The sequence below is a fragment of the Ruditapes philippinarum genome, unplaced genomic scaffold (assembly GCF_026571515.1).
Source record: "Ruditapes philippinarum isolate M1 unplaced genomic scaffold, ASM2657151v2 ctg123_1_1_1_1, whole genome shotgun sequence".
Lineage (NCBI taxonomy): Eukaryota > Metazoa > Mollusca > Bivalvia > Venerida > Veneridae > Ruditapes > Ruditapes philippinarum.
The window spans coordinates 309,725-332,500 of NW_026864861.1; the positions used below are offsets into that span (position 1 = coordinate 309,725).

The following is a 22,776-nucleotide window of genomic DNA, read 5'->3' on the forward strand; positions in this document are numbered from 1 at the left end:
TGCACATTATTTACACCGTGCACCGCTGTTGTTTTTTTTCTGAAAATATTGGACGTGAATGAGGGTTGAGGATGGTTGAGGACATTTCCATTTGAACTATAACGAAGTAAACATTAAACAATGTAAAAGGGGAGTGAAACTTTACTATTCATGTGCCTGTACATGTTTTCTCAATAGAATTAAAAACAGGACACGATGACCCGCCATAAAAAAACAGTTAACTTTGTTGATTGATTGTATGAAGAAATGTTGACCTAGATCTCGTTTAGCATTTTGTTCCTGATGAGGCGTGGCTACTACATTCAGTTTACACACTCGCAAGTCGTTCCAAACTCTTAATTATTAAGTGTTCGACTTAATAAATAAGTGACAAAATTTGCCCCTCTACACAATGAAGGAGGGCATTTTTTTTGAAATTGAAGCGATTTCATTGGTCGATAAATGATGTTGTACACTAATTCTTTTAAGCGTTTTCGTATCGTCTCGTCACTTCAGCGCTTCGGTGTATCGTTTATTCGCTTCGACGCAATGAATCACAGTTCGCCGATGCGAAGAAACGGAACGGGCACACTAACGAAATAATCGTCAAAGGTTAACGGGTTCAAAGATTAATACAATTTAACATAACATTTACAGGGAGCTTGCTGTCATCATTGGTGCGTCTTTCAGTAAGAAGGTAAGTTATTAGTATATTGATACTTTGAGGTAGATATGATCATGATACTTTCTAGTAGTTACGATACTTTGTTATATTAACAAGGGGTCATTATCTTGTTTCAGTAATTATTCTGGCGTTAAAAATCCATGACCTTAGTAACACATTGTGTAAAGTCAATAGTCATATATTTGTGAAACTTATAGATGTGTAATGAACATAAGTTTACGTGTATAAATGTGCCTCAGTGAAAGACAAATGAAGTTGGCGCATAGGTTCGGGAAAAAATCTTGAAAACAACAAAGAATGTCCTTCACGAAACGTGTTACTGTACTTTAAGTATTATGATCAATTTGAAACTGTTGTTTAATAATATGTTATACCGAAAGATAAAAATATATCTATTTAATTTATTATTCTATTCGATAGAACACACCTGCTTTAGAAATGTTTAAAATAAGTTTTACACGTACTTTAACTAATTTAATACCAGTACCATATGGTTTCTAAGGATTTCTTGCTACTTTCTGGTATCAGACAAATTAATTTATGATGCCTAAAACTTAAATGCCTCTATTTCTTGAATATTATTTCAGCTATTTGAGAGAATATTTATAATTTATTGCCCTACAGGTTAGCCGCATATTGTCATATTTCTTAGTTATATACAGTTGGAGATATAAATTCATCATTTTATAACGTAAGTATGTAATATTTATTATAAATAATAAGCGTTCATAAAATAAGAACCTTTTCTTGAAAGACCATTCACCAGAAACCTTTTTAAATATTTTGTCCACAGCAGAAACGATGAAAATGTTAATCCCCCCAAAGTTCATATATCACTAATACTTGATACATTTTGTCAGAAAACTGGTATTTAAAACTGTATGTGAATTTTGAAGGAATTAACATTTCCTTCGTTTCTGATCTAGTATCTGTTCTGCATACACTGTACTGAGCTGTAGCTTAGATAATCCTCGGTGCCCGGGCTATTTTTCAGTATGTACTCAATGTGCACCGTGGGTCCGGACGATTTTTAACCAAGATATAAACGTGAATATAACATACACACGACTCTGTTGATATTAATATCAAGTTATAAATATTTTATTGTAGTTTTGAGACATTTGCCACTAAATTGCGTCGTTGGATAATGGCATGAATAACAATTACCTACACGATTTAGATGAAAACACTTTTTCTCTTAAATTTGGCTTTACATTTAACTATCTAGATATAAAGTTGCATCTTTAAAACATTAGCTGAAAGTGATTGCTTTAGATTTGTAAATATAGCTTAATAGCAAATGAAGCCTCGGAAGTGAATAAATTGTATTTTCTGTAGGAAGGACAAACTCGTGATTCATAATGATTGTTATAATAGTGGAGATATAACATTTGAAATGCTTACGGAAAATAGTGGCTTATGTGAATTAGTTCGTTACAAGGGTAAAAAAATGTGAATAATGTGGTATTTAGACTTTTATACAAAATACTTAAAGATATACTGTGCTCAAATTTGATATTAGAAAATATTGATTATTGCTACAAAGTCTCTATGTAAAATAAACATGATTTTGGCTTTTCACAAAGTATATATGTTGTGATTAAAATTTGTACACTATTATGATAATTCAGAGATTTTTTCGTCGATTTTTTTCCAGCTTTTATTGGTGGAGGAAGACCCCAGGTGCCCCTCCGGGCATTATTTCAGGCTCGAGCGGGCACCCGGGTAGAACCACCGGCCTGCCGTAAGCCAGCTGGATGGCTTCCTCACATGAAAGATTTCGACCCAAGTGAGGATCGAACCTACAGCGGTGAGGGACCAGTGATCTCAAGTCAGCGACCTTAACCACTCGGCCCCCTAACGATCGTTTTGTCAGATCCTTAAAAGTGATTTATATAATAATGTGTATACTGTTGTTGTTGTTGTATTGTTGTTTTGTGTTTTTTTCTTTTTCTTAAAGAATAATGCTTTCTTAATACAGGCTTTGGCTTTTTCAGGCTATAGACTACACGGGTGTAAATTCAAATATAAACAAAATAACATTCACGACGTTGCAACTGTTCCAACTGTATATAAGTAGACAGGCCAACCTTGGCATCCGTGATATTGTCGGCTGACCAATTTCAATTTTTTTTCAGCTTACGTTTCCTAATATTGATAACGAACAGTTATTCGTACCTTTACGAGAAAATCAGCAGGTCAAAGGTCAAACACAACATATCTTATTATTATTATCTGTATTGAATAAAATTATGGTATAAAACATTGTATCATAGTTTGGAGGCCTTTCTATAAAAAAAATTGTAAGAGTAAAACCATTTACCAATAAAAATGCACAGTGCGTCGACTGGCAATTAAACACCGCACTGTCTGTCGGGGATAAACATATAGCATGCTCGATTATTTGTTATATTGTTTCTGGGTTTTACTAAGTGTTACGATTGAAAGAAAAATCATATTTAGATGCCCGTACATTGGTTTCATTTACTCTGGGGATTCATATTGTGACTACAGAGAACGGTTTTTTGTTTTTTGTTTTTTTTTGCCTACGATACAAAATAGAAAGAATATGAAAACACTTGTCACGTGTTTCGATTTTCATTCTATTGCGTGATTCAATATTGTAACGATATTGTTTCTTGAATGTCAATGTTATGTAATTGTAAATAACTACTCATAACATACCGGTTATTATGCTAATGGCAAAACAGTTGTACTACAGGTCCGCAATCGTACATGCACTTTATAACTTAATAATAGTTTTGTCACGAAATTTTCTCTAAAGTAAATCCTTATTATCACATGCTCTCTGTGGGTTTGATATTGTCGTACATCAAATATTTGATTGGTTTCATATATTATGTATGCCATTTGTTTTATCCTGTATTTTATAGTGATTGATATATACATACATGTATATGTTATTGAGACTTAAATAAATAAATACATCTCCTCAAGGACGCTATCCGTGAAACTGAAGTACTTTTTCCGGCAATAAGTAAACTGACTAAAACTGTGTTTATTATAATGTTGTTTCATAGTTTGGGGACCTTCCTATTGAAAATGTATCAGTTTAATATCAGAACTGCGTCGTTGCGTAAAAACCAGAGCACAGTTTACAGCAATATACTGTTGCTTTGGAATATTTAGAATACATTGTTTCATTTCAATAATAAGATTTGCTTTTGAGGTTTAAATTGCCGAAGGTACGTGTTATATAATAATATATTCAGAAATTAGAAAGGAGGCTTTATTTAGAACTTCAGAGTGCAGCTCTAGAATGAAACAAAACACAAATAAATCATCATCTTGTAATATATTTTTGTGTTGCCGTTTGTACCGATTACTTTAAATACCCTTTGAAAGGACCTGGTGTATCTTTAGACGTGTTTACATTACTGTTTGACATTAGGCGTGTGAGACGTTATGAAGATAATCAATTGCAATATTATATTCCTTAATTTTCCTTTATTTTAAAAAATTTCTTATATATATAAACTGAGAACTCGTATGCATTCATTTTTACTCGCTAAGCTTTTAGTACAATTTCAAAACATAAAATAAACTGTAGTTCTAGATGTTCTAGGTAATGACTGCCTTTTGTGGTTTAATTTTACATAATATACTTAATACTTACACTCTACATAAGAACCTCAGGTGCCCCTTTGTGCATTATTCCAGACAAAATATGGCACATGCAGAGAACCATCGACATTCTGTAAGCCAGCTGGATAGCTTCTCGAGTCAAAAGCCCCTGGTGGTTTTCGAATTCACGGCAATTCGGGGCAAATCATTTTTAAGTCAGTAAAAGATATGCTATGCTCAACCTTTAGTAAAAATTTTTAATCATAGAAATTTAGTGAAATCTTAAATGTATTGAATTCTTACTGTCTATGTCACAGAAACAAAACTTTTTCTCTTTATAACGAATAAAACGATAGTTTCCTAACTGGTCAGGTTAGAGCGTTTAGATGTCACAGTGAACTCTGGAAACGTTTAAGAACATGTCGAATGAATGACATTGACTTGTTTAAATAATCACACAATATCCACAATATATGTTATTGTAACTTCTAGGGTTTGTTGAGGTCACATGACTTGTTTTTTAAACTACGGCGTCTAAATTCCGTTCAACTTATATAAATAAATTTACGCTTCAAACCGAAAATATAAATATTATTTAACAGAAATTCATGCTGGGACTTTACAAAAATGTCATTTTACAGTGGTTTGAGTACACTTTAATCACTTTAATATTGTTGTCATTGCCTGAGTTTCCTTTTAATGACACTAATTGTGACCACCCAAGGTGTGTACAATTTTAAACATAACATATCTGCTTCGTGTGAAGTCAAAACATGTTTATATTAATTTACAAAGGTAAAGTGTAGCAATTGTCAATATTTTCTAATATCAAATTTAAGCAGAGTATATCTTAAACATTAACAACTCTGCCTCGGACACACCTATCCGAATTGCATTTTTAAGAAAACTTGTAAACCATTGTCTAATCATCATTAAGAAAAGAAATACAATAAAATCGGCGCGTGACAGGCATAAGTAAGGTAATCAATGTATAGTTCCGTTTTGTTTGTTTTTTCCTCAAGTTTATTTCAAACACATTAGCTATAAAAACACAAAGAAACACTTGTCAAACCTCGGAGCAATGTATTTCAGTGTATGTTCAAGTAATAAAGCAACACTCATAATCTCTTTAATACATTCAATATTACTATCAAAACTTGTATCTTTATCACACCATTCTGAAGCTTGCCACACAAGAATATCTAATATTAATATCTCCCTGCATTAATAACATTGTTTTTTATGACCGTATCTTAAAGTAACAATCTTGGAAAAATTGTTTCTCAATCAAATGTAAAAATTGAATTGTCTCCCTTCGCACATTTTTGTATAATATTATGTGATAATTGTTCTCTAATCATTTTAACTGCGTAAAAATGACTGGCAAACGGCTCTAGAATACAGTAATTAGCAAATATATACGAAAGACCGTTGGGGACATTTGAATTACATTATCTTCATTTATTCCATATCACACTCATATGTCTTTTCCCATAAAACCCTAACCGTTTTCGATACCATATAACTTGATCAAAACGTATAGTAAGAGCGCACTTATTTGTCGCAAAATTGTCAATATGCATAACGTAGTAGTTGGAGCAAAATCATTTGTCACACAGTTATTACCATCGTCATCACGAGATTTTCTTGTTGCTAAAAATAGTATTGTTCGTTTTATGAACCGGACGAGATTGCACGCTACCACCTTGATAATTTGAGCCATTAGTTGCATTTTCTTTAATCGCATTAAGCGTAGATTTGTCTAACAATTTGTTGAATTTGTTTGAAACATTTCGTTTAATGTTTCCCATTAGTCCGGCAATAGTTTGATCCCTATAGCCGCGCCGAAGGAAGCAATGCCAATTTTTGCGACACGGTCTGTAATGTTTTAAGGTACCCATTGATGCTGGTACTTGAAATCTGAAAAATATATAAAAATATCATTTAAGTGCGAATTATTAATTGTGGACTTGATTTCATTAGGAAACTTGACGGTCTCTTTCAATTACTGCACGCTGCACGCCTCCAGATGAGCCAAAATATTTCAAGAAAATTAATCTTTAGAAAATGTATTATGATCTTAAGAAAAGTAAAAAGATTCAATATCTAATTAATTATTTACATGTTATGTGCGATTGATGACTGATTTTTGCCGTATCAATCACTATAATTCTACTGCGTTACTAAAGCAGTAAGAGGTATTTATGTATAATTTGACCTCTTTTTGGTAATTTACATGGATTGTAAGTGCCGTTTGCAATGTATAAATTACTTTCTTTGTTCACTGCACAATATTTTACTTTTGAATACATTTTTACATTTTTCATGAAAAATAGTATGAATCTGGAGGCATGCTGCTTTAAGACCCAATGTTGATTTATATCTGATAGGCCCTTTTTAAAAAAGTTTTTAAAATTCCATCCAATAAAAGAATTGATGGCTTATAGTACAAATTTTAACCGGAAGTCGAGATAAAAACAAACAGTTTATGGCCGAAAAAAATAAGTTAGCTCATTAATTTCATATGCATAACTGAATCATTCATTTAAAATCTAATATGCAATCTAAACACTGAGACAGTTGTATGCATATCCATGACCACAATTCTTTATTACATAAAACAAAACCTGTTTTAATTTTGATGGGAATATGATCAAAAAAAACTTTACTTTTTATATTGCGGAAGTGACGTATAATTGTGTGTCCACACAGAGCCAAGGATAATTCTGTCCATCACGAGAATATTTTTTGTCCGGTCTTCAAGGGGACGGGTTCTATTCTGGTATTTCGTGTGATAAAACATATTCATTTCCGGCCCTTTGTCCTCTTTGTTTTCCCAGTCAGTTATAAATAACTCGGTTTTAAAGCTAAACCCGGCGGCTTCTGGACATCGACGATATAACTGTAACTGTAAATGAATAAAATACATTATCAACAAAAGCCTATAAGTTTTATTTTGCATCAATAATGACAAACATTATTTGAGAAAACATCAAGAAGAAATGTCGTCAATGCGGGATAATTCTCAAGGTTGTTGTATATATTTTTTTCATTTTCAAGAAGCTAAAATTTATCACGAATCGTGATTCAGAATGATGTGCTAAACAGTCTATCTGACATCAATGTGTGCGCATTTACGAAATTTACAAAACAGTATGTAGCGACTCTCCATGTTTACTGGTGGAGGGAGAATTAAATGTGTCTGTCATAGATCTAGGGTCTGTAACGATCCTGACATTGGCTACTACCTAACATATTAACTGGCCATTGTTTTTGATGTTGCTTTACTGTAAAGGCTGTAATCTTTAATAAAGATGTTAAGCAGGTGAAAAAAACTACATGTACTAGTTTCTACAAAAAATACCGTTTTACAATGGTTGAAAATTCGGCTTCACTCTGTGTGAAAAAAAAGACACACGTACATCTTCAGAGCACATACAATAATTTTATATTTGAATATACACATGTATATGAGAAAAAGATCATCATCACAGACCTCAGATCCCTACAAATTACAGTCACACATTCATACAAGACTTACATACAAAATATTCATTCACTATGCGTATACCAATTGCAACCGAGCAAATGAAGCAAAAGATGGTTCATCTATGTGGTAAATGATTTTTATTTTGAAACTGTTACAGGATATCCCTCAAAAGCGAGGAGGTGCTTGAGAAATAAAAATGACAGCATTTCTGAGACACGATGGTCCTTTAAGCATTACTATGCATACAACTTACAATAAATCGTTTCAGATTATGTTTATGACTGGTTCTAGCGTAAATGACCTCATCGACGTCAATAACGGCCGTAAACGTGTAACCTTGTAACCGTTCCATAGCCTCGTACAGCACGACCTGTTCATCAATAAACGGCTGAGCGTCCTTTTGACCAACATAGCGGTAATTCGTGTCTGTGAAAAAATATATAAATCAATTTTAAGTTTTTGTTGTTTTCTTTACCCAAAGTAAGTTAATTTTGTATTGGACATGTTATTTCATAAATTTAAACTAGTATAGTGACTGTCACTACACGCTACTTCTAAATGTGTTTATTATATATTGAAGAGCCTTTAAAACATCATATCTAGTATATATTTATGCCCATCGGTCCTCTGATGCGGTTTAAAGATGAGCTGTTATTTCGCGACTTTTTTCAAACTTTTACGCATAGTGTTGATAAGTATCCAAGAAATGGTATGTAACTATTTGCTGTAAAGCTGACACTATTCGCTATAATACTAAACAGATTATTTAGCTCAATACATACATTTATACCACGATTTTTAAAATATCTCAAATAGATTTTACGCAAGTGTAGAGTGCACGATTAAGATTATACTATCGTCTTCTGTGTTGCCTTGTAAAGTACAGGCAATGTTATCGTCAGAAATAGACAGTTTTATGGTAACAAGTACATTTTTCACTACTAAATTACATCTAAAAATATAATAAAAATGTATTAAAAGAATCGCTTTAAATATTGTGTTATACTTTAAAGGAACATCACCGAGATTTTTTAGACATGATTGGTCCTAGATTTGTGTAAGATGAAGGTCTAAACCAGTAAATTGTGTGCAAATATTAAGGTCTCACCCTATTTGTACAGAATAATCATTTTTCTCGCGTAAAATTACCCAAAAATAAAAGGCGGTGCAACACTTTCACTCAAATCCGGCAATGAATCGCACAAAATCGAGTAGCAACATTTTCATATTTAATGTTTTTAGGCCTTTTGACCTCAGGGGAGTTCTTTGAAATAGATAATTTGGTTTTTCTTACCTGCTTCTGGGAAGTCAAATGGCCGTAAGTCAACGAATCCTTCTTGTGAGTATTGCTGTAAAACATTCACAGTCTCTGCGTTGACGTTATAAAAATACATTAAAACTTTGTCCACACCGATGAACCTTTGAATTTCAAACCATTCTATCAACCGCTGTGCCGACATAGTACCATACACGATTTTAGCGCACACTGCAATCGAATCTTGAGCCTGTCGTTTGACATATTCAACCGCTGCAAATTTTTTGTTGAGACAGTTTTCCGTCACAAGCGACATCGTGGCTCCTTTCACGTGCGAATATTTCAGTTCTTTCGGAACCGGGCAGAAAAACTTTACCGCCATCAGCGGCTGTTTATTCACCTGCGTCCAGATTAATCGTTTGGCATTGGGTGTACAAACAATGCTGTCATTTGCAAGCAACAAGCAGCACTGCAAGGACGAGTTAAACAAATCATACTTCAGCCATCCAACCAAAACAATGAGAAGATTTTCCTTGTCGGGATCCGGTTGTTTGGACTGAGATCTTTCTCCCGTCTTCCGGTTAATAAACCTCCCAAATACGGACATTATATAGATATTCCTATCCGAAGCAACGGAAAATGCGCCAGGATTATTCACGTGCCGTGTAATATTTCCGTTAAAGTTGCCCGATATTTTTGTTGGATGTCTGTATAAGTAATATTTCTGTCCACTAGTTTTTGGTTTAAATTCGTTAATGATGACGTAAGACCTGTTGTTAACTGTTTCGTTCGATCGCACAAAAGTTGTCTCTCTTCCGAATGCCTGATATGGGATGAATTTCGCTTTCTCTCTAATTGGTTTTGGATTTGATAACTTGATTTGTGACACATCGACATTGTTGAACAAACGGCCGTACATGATTCTTCTCCCAGCCAGTGAATATTCTGCAGGAAGTGCCGCTTTCATGCCCTAAATAAAAGAGAACTTAATTATACCAAACACAAGTTATTTGTAGCAAAAGAAAATAAAATAATATTTCATTCACATATCCTGTAATTCAGGATGTAACAACATTGAAATTTAATATACGTAAATATGCATGCATATTATAAAAACAATTTCCAAACATCCAAGACTAGATTATTTCCCTTTATTAACTTGTAATGTAAATTTACAAATAATACTTTTGGGAACTTACAATATTGATAAGATCTTCATAAGACCATCATGTTTATGATATAAAAACCATAAAAAATGAGTTCCAAGATCTTAAAATAAATAAACTGCTATTTTGTCTAACCTTTACTCGATATGCTTGACGTTTTTTGTCAATGCAAGACAGTGCCCATTCGTCTATAAAAAGCAGTACATGTACATGTATGTCTTTTTGATAAAAATTCGTGTATACATAAAATAATATGCCAAAAGTTATAAAAGTGCCCCCCTCCCCACCCCCCCCCCCCTCCCAAAAAAAAAGAGCTTTAATCTTTATAGATTGAAAGGTTTATCCTACGAACATAGACTTGAAAGACTTAATTTACCAACACTTTTATATCGTAGACAACGACTTGACCTCATTCAAATCTATTGAATGATTTATGGGTTTGATAATGTTGACCCGGATAAATTTTTTGTGTTCAATGATAACTGTACACGTGGACATATATTCCAGCTATTTAAACCAAGCAAGGAAAAATTCATTTCCTATAAGATGCATCGACCAGTGGAATAATTAAGATGAAAACATTGTTCTCAGTGAAAGTGTTTTGACATTTCAAACTTGATTCGACCGGAGCTGGCAAAGTAAAAGATTTAATACAAGGGACATTTACTGAAATTACCTTGATAATACTGTACAGGAGGAGCTTACAAGCCATCTTGGCTTAAATGCTCAGAAGAAGAAGGTAAAGGTAATAAATAGAATCGATTTGTGTTGAAGCATCTCATCATATCGAATAACAATCGACATACACATCATGATCGCACCAAGCCACTACACTGACATTTACACACAATAGTCGACACTGATATCTTATTGAAGATTTCTGACCGAGTTACACGCGGTTTTACATTCATTCGGTAACATAAAAACACATTGTGATCAGTAGAGGGATGTGTCATTTAGACCAAATGGAGAAAACTGAGATCAGACCCGTCATGAAGTACCTTTGTAAGAAAGGGGTGTCCCCTAATGAAATCCATGAAGACTTCATGGATACATTTGGGAAGGAGTCCCCTTCCTATAGCACCATGTAAAAATAAGCAGCTTAATTTAATGGGGCAGGAAGAACATTGGCAATTATGATGAGCGGCCTGGGCAGTAAAAAGAAGCCACCGACGATTAAACTGCCGAAGCTGTGCATGATAAGTTCATGTGCGACAGAAGGCGAGGCCTTCGAAGCATTGCTAGGGAGGTTGGTATAAGCTTTGGTTCAGTTCAGGCAATTCTGACTGATGTCTAAACAAACAGAACATGCAGTGGAAGTACCACTTTTCAAGAGGGTGCCATCAGCAAGGAAGATGATGTCTTCAATTTTTTGGGATAGTCAGAGGTTAATCATAATTGACTATCTTGAGCAAGGCCTACCGTAAGCGCTACATACTAAGCAGACGAATATAGTGACGTCTGCGCCAAGAAATCGCGCGTAAAAGGAGGGGCAAACTGATCCCAGACCTTCTGCTCCTGCACGACAATGCGCCAGCTCACACATCCCAAGTTGCGATGGCTGCTGCAACTGACTGCGGCTTTGGAATTCCTCCCCATCCCCAATATTCCCCGGACATGACCTTTTCTGACCTCCGCCTGTTTATGAAAACCAAGCTTCGTGATGGACGTTTTGGAAGCAATGAATATGTCATGGAGGCGGTCAATAAGTTCTTTGAGGACCAAAAGAGAGTTCTATTTTGAAGGGTTAAACAAGTTGGAACAAGGTGGGCAAAGTGCATTGATGTAGAGGACGATTATATTAAAAAGTAAGAAAATTAGTTGGGTTCTCTGACTACCAGAGGTACATCGGGACAAGAACTTTTTGATCAATTTTCGTATACTTATTGTTTTACTTTATTAAAGGAATTGTTCGAGCAGTTATGAAATTCAATAAAGGTTTAAGTTTTCGTAACTACACGAACTTTTTTTTTTCATAAACTCATTTTTCATTTGCAAAAATTAGTTGTGGTAAATAAATCCAATATTACGAAATTATTCTGTAGATTTATCATAATGATTATGATTATTTCTATAATTATTATTATGATTATTTTCAAAAACAAAACGTATTCAATAAATATTTATGGATCTTTTTTTTCTGTAACTATTCTTCGACTTTATTATTCTTCCTATTTATTGACTTTATTATTCATTTTTTCATCGACTTTATTGTCAAAACAGAGATCAGGCCACTTGGTAAATGTTAGTACCGATCCATGACAAATAAGCACGATATTCGTGTACAATGTGCAAAAATTTGCTAGGTTTTGATAAACGTGCATTCTATCTTATGGAACCGAGTTAAGGAGATCTGAAACGTAAGAAACTAATCTTAAACGTGTCGAAAAAAATTAGAAATAAAAATGCTTTATCTGAAAATTTAAGTGAATTAGTCTATAATGTAATGTCTGTAATACCGTAAATAATTACTTTGAATGTATTTATTATCATACGTGACAATGTACCACAACATACTTATATATGGATGATGTTGGTAAATGTGAAATATATGATACTGTATTATATATATAGCGGATAATAAATTGTTCCGAAACGAAAAATAAACATTCATTATATAAATGATCATACTAAATTACTTAAAACAGTTTTTATCAATAAATATTTTATAAGGACATGCCAATGATACATTTCTATTTTAATCAATATCGAAGAAGTGCAAGCTGTAGCCCAACCCATTTTAATAGTTTTGGTTTTGGTTTAACGGCGCTCCAGCACAATTAAGCGAACACGAAACCTCGGGTGTTACAAATTTAAAGAAACACCTGAGGTCAAAACCACCGTATCTACTGGAACTTAGAGATGCATAAACATTAGTAATTCGAATCCATTTAGTCGCCTCCTGCGATCACGCTGGAATAAACGGTGACTTCAGTTATGATGCCTCAACTCTTTAAGGCAACACCTTAACCACAAGGGTGCACTTTAATAGAAAATATCATTCAATGATACGAATATATATATATCACTTACAGGCGAGTCTCCATATAGATACATAATCTGAATGAACAAGCCAATGGAAGCGACTGTGATGAGCGTGAACAGGAAAAACCGGGTCGTACTGTCAACGTGCAGATGACAACCATACGTAACCATCCCCGACATCTCCATGGAAACGTTCTTGACCTTTTTCATATGACCTTCAACATAATAAGAGCAGATTATTATATAAGTACAATTACAGTCTTGTCAGTTTCTTTTAACATCGAAATATTTTGATGTTCTACTTTATGCTGTAGATGTTACTGTTGATTTATTTATTTATTTATTTATTTATTTATTTTTTATTTATTTATTTATTTATTTATTTATTTATTTATTTATTTATTTATTTATTTATTCGTTCATTCATTCATTCATTCATTCATTCATTCATTCATATTCAATCATTCATTCATACAGTTATTTGTTTATTTATTTATTTATTTTTTACCTATTTATTTATTTATTTATTCATTCATTCATACATTCATTCATTCATTCATTCATTCATTCATTCATTCATTCATTCATTCATTCATTTACTAAGTTTATATTTTTGCTGGTGGTCATGCCAGATATCACTGTTGTTGTTGTTGGTTCTTTTTCTTTTCTGCATGGTTTTTAACATATTATGGTTAATATATCAAATAGTATAAAAGTCTGAAGCTTAATATTGAAATATGAGAGAAAAAAATAAGGGAAGGTTTCTGTACAATTATAAATATGCCTCCTCGAACCATATCTCACATTGTTAATTAGACAACAGCTGGTATTCACATATAATACATTATTAAATGTTGATTTACAAACTGAACAAAATTCTATTAAATTGTGCGAATTTAGAATATGGATATAAATCTACAATATTCTTTTCACATGTAATTTATAAATGTTATTTTGATATAGACTCAGACCAACTGGGTGTGTTTCAACGAAATGGTTTTTTAATTAATAGTAACAATAGGGTGTTAATATAATACCAAAATATTTCATTTTAATTCGAGAGAACGGAAAATAAAGGATTTGATTCAGACAAATTAATCGAAAATACTGTATTACGACATTTATGTTTGTTGTTTTCAATTAATTTATCTCATGCTTCCCAATGAGATACTGAAGCCATATAAATTAGATAAGATAAAGCAGTGAGATATAGGTCATATCGCACTGTTTAAAATCCGAGTGAAATTCATATGCAATAACTGTAAGTTTGCACATTGAAGTGCAAAAAGTAAACAGAAATGTACAAAGTGCAAAGCTATTCATGACGTCATAAAATTTTGCGCCTTTTTGTTGTTGTTGTTGCTGCTGCTGCTGTTGTTGTTGTTGTTGTTTTCGTCTTTTTTTGTTGTTTGTTGCTGTTGTTTTGTTTGTTGGTTTTGTTTATCTTTTTGTTGTTGCTTTTTATTTGTTTTGATCTGTTCTTTCATTAAAAGTAAAGAAAACAATACAATATAAAAAGAAAATGTGCAATTTAATAATCATGGATTATTTTTCGCTTAAAAAGTTAGATCCTTTATATGTTGTCAAGTCTTAATGTGATACAGTCTAAATTCATCAAAATGAACGGAACATCTTCTGTTAGTAGGTCCAGAAAGTATGTCGTTGTGAAGACGAAATAGTATGGCCAGGTTATCAGACAACAAATTAAATACAAAAGAAAATTAATGATTAATTCTAATTTTTTTTTTTTTTTTTTTTTTTTTTTTTTTTTGGTTTGGTTGGTTGTTGGTTGATTGATTGATTTTTACGTCGCATTGTCACAGTAAAGGTCATAAGGAAGACCTCACATGCCAATCCGTGCATTACTTCACGCACGAACGGGAAATAACATCGGATGACAACACATACATAATAAATAACATAATCTTGAAGAACCTTGTTGCCATGACAATAAAAATACAGATATGAATTCGGAACTTAAATGGAAGTTAGTTTTCTTTTATATAAGCATAAGCTAAAAAATGATAAAATACTTATAAAGTAATAAAAGAAATGAAAGAAACAAAATTACATACCCGTATTATTTTTTCACATTCCGTCTAAAGTCATGAAATAAAAATAATGTTCCTCTAACAATTTATATTACATGAAATTCAATGAAGATTGTTTTTTGAAATGCCAATAACTTTATTTAAATATTATTATCGTTTACTTATGCAATTTGACGGAAATATGTTATAAAATCTTAGGAAAAATTCCAAACTAGTTTCAGCAACGTGATATAAACTACTAAACCATTTTATTATCGTTAGGCAAAATAGCAAAACAAACCTTTCAATTTAATTGAAATTTGATCAATGTATTTAAATCTGACTTTAATTGAACTTGCTTAAACAAAATCTCGCTATATACAATACACATTTTTGTTATAACTATTAGGGAAAAAATTGACAAGGTAATGGGTTTTATAAAAGGAAAATTAAATCAACGTAAACAGAAGTATAGAAGGGCTGGCTATTTTTCACCAACCTTAATGCACAATGATTATGACGGGAATACAATTTAAAGATATTTGGATTTTAGAATAAAACATGAAATGTATATTCATTTAAAACATACAGTGTGCATCGTAATCAGGGAATTAAAGAGAATCTGGAAGAATTTTGCGAAATTTGTATATTTCCGGCCGTAAAATGATAAATATCATATTAATTTGAAAACATATCGATAATAATTCCGTTGTAAGAACATCACAAATGGACCATGTACCAAAAGAAGTTTTATTTTTGGTGAAAGGGAATAATGACTAGTCAAGATAAAAGCGCAGTTTTTCTGTAGAGTTAGTCAATTAGAACTACATGTACAAATGAAATCGTATGCTGACACGGCTGATCTAAGGTTTCCGGCAGGTTGCCTAGTAACCACAAACAGCTCACCCATTCCCACCCCATCGCAGAAAATGGCCAATTATCAGTAAAGCGTTCGAAGGTATGCCTGCTAATAGAAATTAGCTTCCAGTTTATAAACTGATCTTTTTATAGAAAAAAAGGTTTGTCAATTTAATTGTCGGCGTAATTACCTTAATAATCAACGACAGCATAGTTTACGCGCTTTTAAAGTTTTGAATAAAAAAATAACAAAGATGTATGCACAAAACTGCACTAACTATTGAGCAGGACATACACGTTTTATTATTATAATACGACAGTGTGTTGTCAACTTGGCAACTTGTCCGTGTATTTTGAATCATTTAAATGTTTTTAATATACCATTATTTATTGATAAAATTATTTTATACATTTATAAACTATAGACTGATACAATACAAAGCCATTAACTCCGATACACACACATCATACTCCTACTAGATTCGCATAACCCGTATTCGTGTTTAAAGGCCCATTATGCCCAGTAGATACTTTAATTTCTATTTTTCAAATCTTTTTGAATTTTAATGAACTGTGTGGCGCCGTTATATGTCGCAACGCCGCTAAATGTCGCACTTGCCGCTAAATGTCGCACCATTGACGCTAAATGTCGCAACCGCCGCTAAATGTCGCAAAACCATTTGACGTTAAATGTCGCAATGTTAACGTTAAATGTCGCACGAATTTCCCTTACCGTTAAATGTCGCAACACTACCGTTAAATGTCGCAAGATGTAATTTTATGTTGAACTCAAGTTTTATTGTTGGATCATATTAATTAAATCTGCCTACTCAATTTGAAAGCGAGTGAATTTATTATATATGGAACTGCGCTATAATTTAGGCGGTCTTGTAAATAAATGTTTATTGTTTTGCGTTCGATTTTTAGCTGATCTTATACAAGTACATATTGATAATTATACAATTGTCTACTATTTGTATGAAACTGCAAAACTGGCATTGATCTGTAAATAGTTTAGTACAATTGTGTCTGTAAAGTGACAGAAGAGACAGGCTGCCTGAGGCGGCAGTCTGATGGCCTAGTTGACTGAGGAGGCAAATTGTCTCGCTGTCGGAGAGGAAGCCTAAATTGCTGACGACCTGGACCTTAAGAGTTTGCCTAACGCCCTGTAAACTTAACGTTGGTAGACTAGTATCCTGAGGAGGCCGCCTAACATCCTAACAGCCTATCGATGTCAGCTTTGCAACCTGAAGTTGGCAATCTAACAGCTTAGAGTCGGCAGCCTAGTAGCTTAAAGTTAGCGACTTATATTATAAATATGGAAACAATTCAAAATACAGTAAAATCACTATGAAAGGTCATGCAAAAGCACATACACATGCATGATTATGGCTTTAGGGCACTTTACTTTGTAGTCTAATAGCCTAAAGCTGGCAGTCTAGGAGCCTGGCAGCATAAAATTAGTGTCATGTTTTAAAAAATGGAACGATCAAAATAATAAACGGCAAGTTGGATATTTCCTAAAATCTACTTGTACAAAGGGCTTCATAATTTACACATTTATTAATCAATACAAAAAGTTGATCATGGCAAGTAACATAATTATTGCATAGATTTTAATCTATTTATTGCCATTTTCAGCAGTTTGAGAATGAATATCGTTAACCAAAACCGGCAAGTTGGATTTATTTAAGTACTGTCTATACTTATGGCTTCATCATTTCCACACTTACTTATTTAGAAAAAGTTCATGATATTGCCATCCATTTTCCCAAGTTATATTCCTTTTTGCACTTTGAAAATAGGACCTTGTATGGTTAACCTATTCCGGTAAGTTGGATTTATCTTAAAAATTTATTAAATGCTATCTTCCATATCTGGTAGGTGGATACAATTAATGGCCGTGTATTTTCATGGAGTAAGGGGCCTCTAGTGTCAAGGTCACTGGTGTGATTTTTTAAAAACATTTTGGCTCATTAAGCCTCTATTGTTAAGATTGTGTATTTCATGTTTAATACAAACATGCCAAGGGAGGTCCTCTTCCTTTGGGTTAAATTGGGGGTCCTGTGGGTAAAGGCCAAGGTCACCACTGCCAAAATAGATTTTAACATTTTTACAGGTGTTTTAACATTATTCTTTTGAAAGATGTCTTTTATATTTGGTACGAACATGGAATTGAGGTCTTCTCCTTTGGATGGAGTTATGGTTCAGTTGGGTCAAGGTCACCAGTTCTAAAATAGATTTCTACACTTTTACAGCCTTTATTTATTGACAAATGTATTTCATATTTGGAAGGTTGATAACTTGCATGGTATTCTTCCTTTATATTGAGGAAGTGATCAATGGGCAATGGTCACAAATGCTAAAATAGATTTTAATTTGCAGGATGAAATTCACACAAACAGTTTATGCTTTTATCAAATTTGCTAGTCGTATGCGTGCTTTATTTCCATTTTAACGCCAGAAAGGCAGTGGTCATTCATATTATTGTTGCAATAAATTAAAAAGATGTTTTCTTTACACATCTGTTTCATTTGTTTTTGTTTTGAAAAATAAAGTTCTTAAAATTATCTTAAAATAAATACACTATTGTGCGTATGTTTGTATTTATGGTCATTTGAACTTCACTATGACGTACTCGACATGCGCATTTTAGGACGCACATAAAAGTGGTTACAGATATCTAACCAATATCGTCGTTACATATGTACGAGTATAATTCATGTCTTGTGTTTTTCGAAAAATGTCAGATTTAATTTCATTGAAATATTTATCATTTATCATGAAGCGTTACAGATTAAGATTTTCATTACAGCAAAGCAATAAAACGCCTAAATTCTCTGGCCAAAACGGCTAGCTGTCTTCAGCCAAAAAGAAAGGCCAATATGAGCTTTAACAATTATTTGTATTCTTATTATATGATAGTTACTGAGAATTTTTCATAGTACATGTATACAGCGACTTTGCGAGTAAAATATCACTTGCCACAATGTCAAAGCTCAAATAGTGTTTGACAAATCGTCAAATGTACTTAATCGTGTGTACTTATTTTAACTTTGACATCTGCTTACTGTGTGTGACTTTGCGTTTATTTATACTCGCCACCGGTTGACCACATGGGCGAGTCCTCCAGAAGAGTACAAGGCATTTTATATTTTGGAGGAAAGTGCAATTACAGATATAGAAAGATGCCCCGATTCCAGAAGCTTCCCCTTCTTTAGCGTGCCAAGTTGTTTTAGCAACCATACACGGGACCTCGATTTAAAGTATCATCCGAAAGACTGATCAGTAATTTTAGTTGGCCTGCCCGGGAATAGAGCCAACAAGGTCGAGGTTACAAGTCTCGCGCTCTATGCGGGCTGGCTGCTTTCAAAAATTCCGGTGCATATATTCGTAAAATTCGCTCATATCTAGCACCCGACTGCGGATTGAATACTACATGATCAAGGAGTACTACATGATATGAGCCGTGTCACGACAAAACCAACATAATGGGTTTGCGACCAGAATGGATCTAGACCAGCCTGCGCATTGGCGCAGTCTGACCAGGATCCATGCTGTTCGCTATCAGTTTCTCGACTTGTAAAAGGGTTGGTAAGCGAACAGTATGGATCCTGATCAGACTGTGCGGATGCGCAGGCTGGTCTGGATCTATGCAGGTCACAAACCCATTATGTTGGTTTTGTCGTGACACGGCTCATATTTTTTTTCGATTTTCGTATTGACCATGCATTTCATGCTATGTTTTTTCACGTATTTGCCGTTTCTGTTAAAATAAATAATTTGCCTTGATATTCAATCAATATTTCACGTTTGAAGTGAATATTTGTGATCGTTTTTTTTTTAAAATATAAAATGGGAGTTATTTTAAAAAAAGTAACTTTCATGGTCATCTGTCCTTTAGAAATGCATTAGTACTTTCATATAAAATAAGTATTTTAAGTTAAAAGTGAATATGTTTGAAATTAGCCGTAACCAAAAGGTTAATCAGAGCGAAAACATCTTAGAAAAATAAGGGGAATTACTTTGCAAAATATAACTAGGATTATCTGTCTTTTGATATTGCATCATATGATCATAGTGAACAACTAAACCACGTTTAAAGTTAATTCGGTTGTTTCTGAGAAAATAAATGAAATTACTTAAACCAAATTCTGAGAGTGACAATACCATAATACCTTTAATCTGTTGTCAATCAGGGTTACAGATGAAAATGTTAAACAAGAGAAAAATACTTATCTATTGAGAATTTAGTATCAATTATCCTTTCAAGCCTAAAGATTACATTATATAGTAGCTTAAAACCTCGATATTTATGTTCGTTAAAGAAACCAAGTGAGACAAAGATAATTTTTGTGTAATGGCAAATTACAATAAAAATAACTATGAGAATGTTAAAAAGTAATATAATTCTACTTAAACATGATTTTAACATGAATTTAAATCTTGCGACATTTAACGGTAGTGTTGCGACATTTAACGGTAAGGGAAATTCGTGCGACATTTAACGTTAACATTGCGACATTTAACGGCAAATGATTTTGCGACATTTAGCGGCGGTTGCGACATTAAGCGTCAATGGTGCGACATTTAGCGGCAAGTGCGACATTTAGCGGCGTTGCGACATATAACGGCGCCACAAACTGTTATAGTTTTCAAAAGTTAATTATTTGGTCAATTATCTGTACCATTTTCGTCATGTGTTTTTCGGCAAATAGTGAAGTTAAAGTAATTAAGTATTGTGTATGAAAGTCAAATACTACTTTGTTTACATTTTAATAAACAATGAAATGATTGGTTTACTCAAATTATTTGTTATTCTCAATGCTGACGATACTGTCATATTATCCGAATCACCTGTTGATTTTCAAAATGCCATAAATTTATATCAAACGTATTGTGATAGTTGGAAATTAACAGTTAACACATCAAAAACTAAAGTCATTGTATTTTCGAAAGAAAGACCTGTACAATATATTTTTACTTATAAGAATGAGAATTTAGAAATAGTTGATGAATTTCAATATTTAGGCGTAACGTTTAGCAGAAGTGGTTGTTTTGTTAAAGCAAAATCTCAAATAGCTAATCAGGCTACTAAAGCGGTGTACTGTGTAATTAAGAAGTCGAAAAATCTGCAGTAACCAATAGATATGCAAATTGATTTATTCGATAAATTAGTAAAGCCAATCTTATTATATGGTTGTGAGTGCTGGGGGTTTGGTACAATTCCATACTAGAAAAAGTTCAACTGAAATAATTATCTAAAACATATATTGGGTCTTAAATCAAGCACACCCAACTGTATTGTATATGGTGAAACAGATGTCAAGCCATTACACTTTGAGATTTATACAAGAATGATAAGCTTTTGGTCAAAACTTGTTGTACCAATAGATTTTAAACTGACATGTTCTTTGTATAATGTAATGCTTTAAAATTTTAGTAACAGTGTCAATGTTAACCAACAATCATTTAAATGGATCTTACATATACGACAAATACTTATAAATTGTGGTTTATTGAACATATGGGATACCCATGAATTTCCAAATCATAAATGGTTAGTTGCTTGTGTTAAACAGAAATTGTCTGATTTATATTTGAATGAGTGGTATTCTATTGTTAGTAATTCTAGTAAATGTAAAAACTACCGATTATTCAAGGCAACGTTCAAATTCGAATCGTACTTAGTAAATACACCTCATTTCCAGCTTAGATATGTTATTAAATTTCGAACTCGTAATAATAGACTTCCAGTAGAAACAGGAAGCTGGAATAGGACAGAACTTCACCAGTGAAAGTGCACACTTTGTAACTGTCTTGGTAGCATAGGTGATGAATTTCATTATCTATTAGAATGTAAAGAATTTTCTGCACTTAGAAAAAGGCATTTAGATCACCAATATATAAGAAATCCTAATATTATGTTATTTAAATCTGTTATGAATATAGATACATAACATTATGATAAGTACAAGCAGTTTTGTTTATTTGTTAAAGAAATAATTATTAAATTTGATATTAGATGAAGTTGCAATCTGATGTAAATCTTAGAATTATTACAAAAATGTGTGCTTTGATATTAAGATCTGTCGCATATTAAACATTTTTACAACTAATATTTAAGTAACGGAAGTTTAAGATCATGTTATTTGGGTATTTGACTGATCTCTTTAGCAAAGCATATATTTGTAACATGATTGCTATTTAATTTGAACATATGGAATACAAAATGTCTCTCCCTCGTATGAAAATACGAGATATGTCTATGCAAGTTATATATGCCTCTATAGTTTATTATGTAAATATGCTATAGCTCATATTGTCATGTTATTCATGAACTGAGTATTAAATAAACTTGTAAACTTGTTATAACTATATGAGATATATATGCACTTTCATCGCTACTATTTTATTAGATGAACATCTATTATGCTTAAAAACTTGTGTATCCATTTCTAAAGAGGTAATGTGCCTTTAAATGTACATGTATATACAGATGATATTTACATAACATTCGGATCACTAATAATTTTCCGGTCAATTTTCTAATCTTCACGTACATACACAAACCACGTAGTTTTTTAACGAACATATTTGCATTTCATTCATTATGTTTAAAGAAGAGAAATCCAGTATGTTCATATTTGCTTATCAATCATTTATATTAATTTGTTCACGGGAAAATTAAAACTTGATCTTGAACCAGGCACTTTATGTTCAGATCTATTTCCATCGAATAT

General features: G+C 32.8%; 1 protein-coding gene across 2 annotated transcripts in view; it reads right to left on the reverse strand.

Annotated features, from left to right (window-relative positions):
- Positions 1–5,372: 5,372 nt before the first annotated feature.
- LOC132727074 (uncharacterized) overlaps positions 5,373–22,776 on the reverse strand; it is a 20,205-nt gene continuing 2,801 nt past the window's right edge. Inside the window, exons 1-6 of one of the 2 annotated variants that reach the window (XM_060712487.1) lie at positions 15,221–15,315; positions 13,194–13,360; positions 9,034–9,964; positions 7,993–8,165; positions 6,919–7,157; positions 5,373–6,169 (exon numbers count right to left, since the gene is read on the reverse strand). In XM_060712487.1, coding sequence (XP_060568470.1) covers positions 5,884–6,169; positions 6,919–7,157; positions 7,993–8,165; positions 9,034–9,964; positions 13,194–13,355 — 1,791 coding nt within the window. In that variant the 5' untranslated portion in view covers positions 13,356–13,360; positions 15,221–15,315 and the 3' untranslated portion in view covers positions 5,373–5,883. Of the gene's footprint in view, positions 6,170–6,918; positions 7,158–7,992; positions 8,166–9,033; positions 9,965–13,193; positions 13,361–15,220; positions 15,316–22,776 lie in introns of those variants that run through there. The other variant, XM_060712486.1, reaches the window with a different exon arrangement.